We start from the raw sequence: 6000 nt of genomic DNA on the forward strand, positions 1-6000 counted from the left end.
TATCCCTCTGAGCAGCAATTACCTGCAGAAACCTTCACAACTTAAACCCTTCTCTTTTCCACTCTGCAACTGACCGCCTCTATGACAGAATCACTCCCGTCCTGCCCTGGCCACTGCTGTCTACAACAGTTCGCTTTCATCCACACTAGACTCACTTGCTCCTCTAACTACAAGACGTTTAAGGCCCCAACCATTACAACTGTGGCAGACTGACAACACCAGAAATCTTAAGAGACATAGTCATGCACTGGAGCGACTGTGGCGTAAAACCAAATCTCAGCAAGCATTCATCCTATATAAATCTGCTTTCGTAACATACAATTCCTCCCTCCATGCTGCCAAACAAGCCTGCTTTGTCACTCTTATTAAAATCTTGTTACCCAGTCCTCGTCGTCTCTTCTCTACTTTTAACTCTCTACTTTCTCCACCTCCACCTAGTAACTTACTCACTGCTTATGAGATTGCAAATCACTTCAAAATCAAGATTAATGCAATTCGCAGGGGCATCTCTGCTACAGACATCTATCCCATTTAGCATACCTTATACCAAACCTCCCTCAGCACATTCCTCTTTTGACTTTGCTACTACTGAGGAGGTCACTAAAGTTTTCTCAGAAGCCCATCTCACCACCTGCCCCCTGGATCCTGTCCCCTCAACTACTACGGTCACCCTCCTCTTCTGTCCTATGCTCCCTCACTCCCATCTTCAATCTCTCTCTCTGTAAAGGTCGCCTTCCCCACCCCTCTAAAGCATGCACAGATCACTCCCATACTTAAAATGCCCTCGCTGGACCCCATCAACCTGAACAACTTAAGACCCATCTCCCTGCTCCCGTTATCTCTAAACTCTTACAATCCTTAGTCTACAATTGCCGGAGCTCCTACCTCACTGACAACAACCTTCTTGACCCTTTACAGTCTCGCTTTCGCTCACTACACTCCACTCAAACTGCCCTACTAAAATTCATTAATGATTTACTAACTGCTATAACCAATGGCCATCACTCTGTACTCTTACTACTTGACCTCTCTGCGGCTTTTGATACGGTTGACCACCCCCTCCTCCTCAAAAACCTCCACTATCTTGGCCCTCGAGACTCTGCTCTCTCCTGGTTCTCCTCCTACCTATCGCCATGCTCCTGCTGCGATACCTAGAACTCAGTCTCCTATTCTCCACTTCCTCTTTCTGTAAGGGTCCCTCAAGGTTCTGTCCTTGAACCCCTTCTCTTCTCCATCTAAACCTCCACCCTTGGTCACTTGATAAACTCCCATGGCTTTAAATACCATCTCTATACTGATGACACACAAATCTATCTTTCTACTCCTCACCCCTTCAGTCTCCTCTTGCATTACTAACATATAAGTGGCAAATCAGCATAGATGTCACTCCACTTCCTCAAAATAAATCTTTCCAAAACGGAGCTCATGCTATTCCCTCTAGCCCGTGCCCCCTCCCCTGACTTCTCCATCAAGATCAATAATACAACCTCATGCCAGGGTACTAGGTGTAATCCTAGACTCCCATCTGTCCTTTCAGCCCTAAACACTGTCCAAATCTTGTAGACTTCACCTCCGCAACATCTCCAAGATATGCCCATTCTTGACCTCGGAAACCACTAAGCAACTTATTCACTTCCTTGTTCCCTCTTGCCTTGACTATTGTAACTCCCTCCTCATTGGCCTACCTAATCGCAGGCTATCCCCTCTTCAGTCTATCATAAATGCTGCTGCCAAACTCAACAACCTTACTAACTGTTCCATATCTGCCATCCCTCTCTGCCAATCCCTCCAATGGCTTCCCATTGCCCAATGAATACAATTCAAAACATTAACAATAACATATAAAGCCATTTATAACTCTGCCCCAAATTACATCACTAATCTTGTCTACAAATATCACCCAAACTGTCCTCTCTGCTCCTCCCACGACCTGCTGCTCTCTAGCTCCCTTGTCTCCTTCTCCCCTGCTCATTTCCAGGACTTCTCCACAGTCTCCCCCATCCTCTGGAACTCTCTATCCCAATCTATCCATCGCCTACTCTGCCCACTTTTAGGCAATCTCTGAAAACCTCTCTCTTCAGGGAAGCCTATCCCACCTTCAGCTAATAACAGAATCTTCTATTCTTCCTATCAGTTCATCCCCCACAGTTATTACCTTTTGTACCAATAGCTCCTCCCTCTTAGATTGTAAGCTCCAAGGAGCAGGGCCCTCCTAACCCTCTTGTATTGAACTGTATTGTTGTAGTATTGTCTCCCTTTATATTGTAAAGCACTGAGCAAACTGCTGGCACTATATAAATCCTGTATAATAATAATAATTCTTAGTGTACAACTGTCATGTGATCTGTTGTGATTGGTCACAGCGATCACACGATATCAGCAGCTGCTCCAATGTAAATATGTAAAATATATAATTTCTGCATTTTTTTAAGTAGAACTATAGGCAAAACGCTTTTTATTTTGGATAGAGTAAAGGAGGGTTATAATCGCTGTTAGATTTTTTTTTCACCATCTGTGTCCCATTTCAGAGATTTACCTTGACTTCTTGTCCCATAACCAAACAGGAAGTGAGAGAGAATCCCTACAAATTAAGGGAAACCCTTGAAAACTCCCAGGTCACCAGAACTAGTATCCCCATTGGAAGATTTCCCCTCTATTACTTTTTTGGGGACAACCCAAAATTAGGAATTTTCTTTTATTTTCAATGATGATAGTAAACAGGACAAATAGAAAGGGTAAATATCCCTGATGAGGGCAAAAGTAGCAATAAAAACTGACAAGCTTTCTAATCCCTTTCCACTCCATCCAAAGCAAAAAAAAAAGGTTTTGCCTTTAGCTATCTAAAAAGTATATTTTTTGTTAAAGCCTAAATTGATGAAAAATTAAAAAATTCCCCCTTGAGGGAAGCCCACACAACCCACTCTGCCATAAGGGTTAAATGCTTGCTATGTCTAGGATGCACAGAAAGGGAGTAAATAGCTTAGTTCTGACTCCAGCAGGGCCCCTCCAGTGCTGCAATGGGTCCCCCTCAGCCTGTTGTGTAAGCTGTAACTGGCTCCAAATGTACTCCAGTCTCTTCCATGTACAATACAGGGTTAATAGCCCTGCATTGTACATGATGATGCTGAGACTCCACCGACAGGAGCTTTGGGAAGAGGAAGAGAGCACTGGAGCAGGGTATAAGGCAGTGTTTCTCAACTCCAGTCCTCATGGACCCCCAACAGGTCATGTTTTCAGGATTTCCCTCAGATGAAACAGCTGTGGTAATTACTAAGGCAGTGAAACTGATCAAATCACCTGTGCAAAATAATGGAAATCCTGAAAACATGACCTGTTGGAGGTCCATGAGGACTGGAGTTGAGAAACACTGGTATAAGGTAACACAGAGCCTGCACTGTACACCACTGGACATAATGAGCATTTAACCCTCACATTGCTGGGAAGGATTTTTCTTTTAATTCCTGGAGTTGGGCGTTAACATTTTTTTTTTATAGTGTCACCCTCCTCACCTAAGCGGGATGACGTATCTGCCCACCTGTTGCCTCCTGGAATATCTACATCACACATCCTAGAAGGCAGATTGTGAGGTTGTGTGTAAGGGCAGACATACTGCAGGTCTATAGGACCTGGTAGAGACCAACTGTGTCCACGCACGAACTGGAGCTTGTTTCAAGATGCCAAAGTGGGAGCACAACAGTGCAAGGATTTCACCTGCAAAGAAGACAAGGTTGGACTCCATGGACGAGTGTGTTGTTGTTTTTTTTTTTTAATTTATGTTATTTTTACACCAGGACAAGTATTGGGATTTCTAAAATGTGATTTAGGTTAGGTAGAGTGAAATTCTTCTTTATGTTGGTGACAGATTCTCTTAAAGAGCCTAAACATATGCCTGTCCTCATATATGGCCTGCATTAAAGTATGGATGAAGAGAAGAGGTGTTAGAACACCTGTCATGATTTTATTGTTGTCTGTGCTCCTCTTTCACACTTGCGGTGGTCTCTGAAGAATGATCCACAATTAGATCGCCTTTCAGAGGGCATTTGTCAGGCACTGAGGAGACGCTGTAACGCCTTCTTACTATCTGATTAACGCTATAATGCTACACTAATGAGCCGCAATCACTTGAGGTTGTGGCACAGCCCCACTGACCTCAATGGGCGAGTCTGACAGGTGGTGTTGCTTGCAGAGAGTTAAAAATGCTGTAGCCATGAACCACAGCAATGTGACCACGGCATGTATACAGTCCTGCACAGATGTATTGTTAGGATTTGTCTGGGAACAATAAAACTGTTTTTTGTTCCTCCTCCCCAATGTGAAAAAGCCCTTTGGGAGAATCACCCTTTTGGTCAGGTTAACCATGATCACCGAGAGTAAAAATGGAAGAAAATCCCCAAATCTGAGTTCACCAGAACTGTAACCAAGAGGAAATCTTCCAACAGGGATACTAGTTCGGTGACACCCAGGATTCCCTCACTTTTTATGAATTTTCTCTCACTTCCTGGCTGTCTGACAGGAAGTGAAGGGAAATCTCCCCACTGGGGCACAGATGGCAAAAAACTTCAAATGTTGTTTTGACTCTACCCACAATGGAATACAACCTGACTATCCACAATGGAATACAACGTCTTGCCTTCAGGTCTCCTTTACATTCTGCCATTCCCACTCTATAGACTCAGACTCAAGTGCCCCTGACCAGTCGATGAATAGAAGGAGCCCATCTCCACACAACTCACCAGAACCCGCCACCGCCAGCAGGCTCACATGGCCTTTCCTGGCAGCGCGGTGTATGCCCGGGCTCCTCAGCACCAGCCATATCCTGACTACTAACACCAGCGAGAGGAGCACAAAGCCCGCAATGAGCTGCAGGAGAAAACCCATCACCGTCCGGGCTCCTCACACCTCTGTGCTGACCACATTTCCGCATTAGTGACGTATCCTAGACGCATGTTACCATAGGGACAATGCCTGTTCTCATTGGTTGTCATATTCTGTGACAGGAATCTAGGACACGCCTCCCTGTATTCCGGAAGTGTTCTTTCGCCCTCGCTGTGGTGATTTTCATTCATCACTCTTGTGTCTCGCCATGTGTAATGGTGACCCCTACTGTTGCTTTGGAGAATTGCTTTCCTTACAGCATAGTAGCATCACAAAGACAAAGACCTGTACAACATAATAATAATAAAAACATGGTTCTAATACATAACAATCTACATGAGCGACAAGGTTTATTATTGACTGCTAATGGCAACCACTTTTATGTTTTACACACATCTTAGCGGACCTTCCATGCAAATTGGAGGTATGCTTTCCTGCTAGCCCCCCAAGCTCAAAAAAAGAAACACTGAAAACAAACAAAAGTAAAAAGAAAAGTCTTGATCCCAGCTGAAGGCATAGATGATGTCACTGCGCCTCATCACTGCCTCTTGAGCACTGCGAGGATGCACTGCAATGGACAGGAAGGCATACTTGGGCCCAGATATCACTGGAAGCATCTGTGAGACACAGTGGTGTCATCTGTTCCAAGAAACTGGGACAAATTTTTTTTCATTTTATTTTCCCTCACTAGCACTCCCAGACTCACCTCCAGGACTTCTCCAGAGCCTCTCCACTCTTCTAGGACTTACTACCCCAGTCTTTTCTGCTATCTCCACATGATTCCACACCCAATAAGTGACGTAAAGTCGCCCAAACCACTTTCATTGGACAATTGGCTGAAGATGTACACACACATTCCTGGCTGATATACACTCACCTGCCACTTTATTAGGTACGTATTGCTAGCAGGGGCGTATTTACCATAAGGCAAACAAGGCACTTGCCTAGGGTGGCATTTTTTAGGGGGACAGCACCTCCTCCCAAAAAAAGGGATGAAAGAAAGGATACGCACACCATGGGAACCAGGTGGGATCTGAGAGAGGATGAGAGCTGCTTGATTGTGTATGTAGAGCTTGACTATCATTCCCGGGGATGTCCGGAGCTGTGAAGATGAGTGTCTTTCTC

At 44.7% G+C, this 6000-nt stretch overlaps 1 protein-coding gene across 1 annotated transcript in view; it reads right to left on the bottom strand.

Annotated features, from left to right (window-relative positions):
* Positions 1-4949, bottom strand: part of ALG14 (ALG14 UDP-N-acetylglucosaminyltransferase subunit) — a 94676-nt gene extending 89727 nt beyond the window's left edge. Inside the window, exon 1 of the mRNA XM_089677274.1 lies at positions 4734-4949. Coding sequence (XP_089533400.1) covers positions 4734-4878 — 145 coding nt within the window. The 5' untranslated portion in view covers positions 4879-4949. The remainder of the gene's footprint in view (positions 1-4733) is intronic.
* Between the last annotated feature and the right edge of the window lie 1051 nt (positions 4950-6000).

The sequence above is a fragment of the Staurois parvus genome, unplaced genomic scaffold (assembly GCF_062004578.1).
Source record: "Staurois parvus isolate SC_StPar_1 unplaced genomic scaffold, SC_StPar_1.0 ptg000183l, whole genome shotgun sequence".
NCBI classification, from domain to species: domain Eukaryota; kingdom Metazoa; phylum Chordata; class Amphibia; order Anura; family Ranidae; genus Staurois; species Staurois parvus.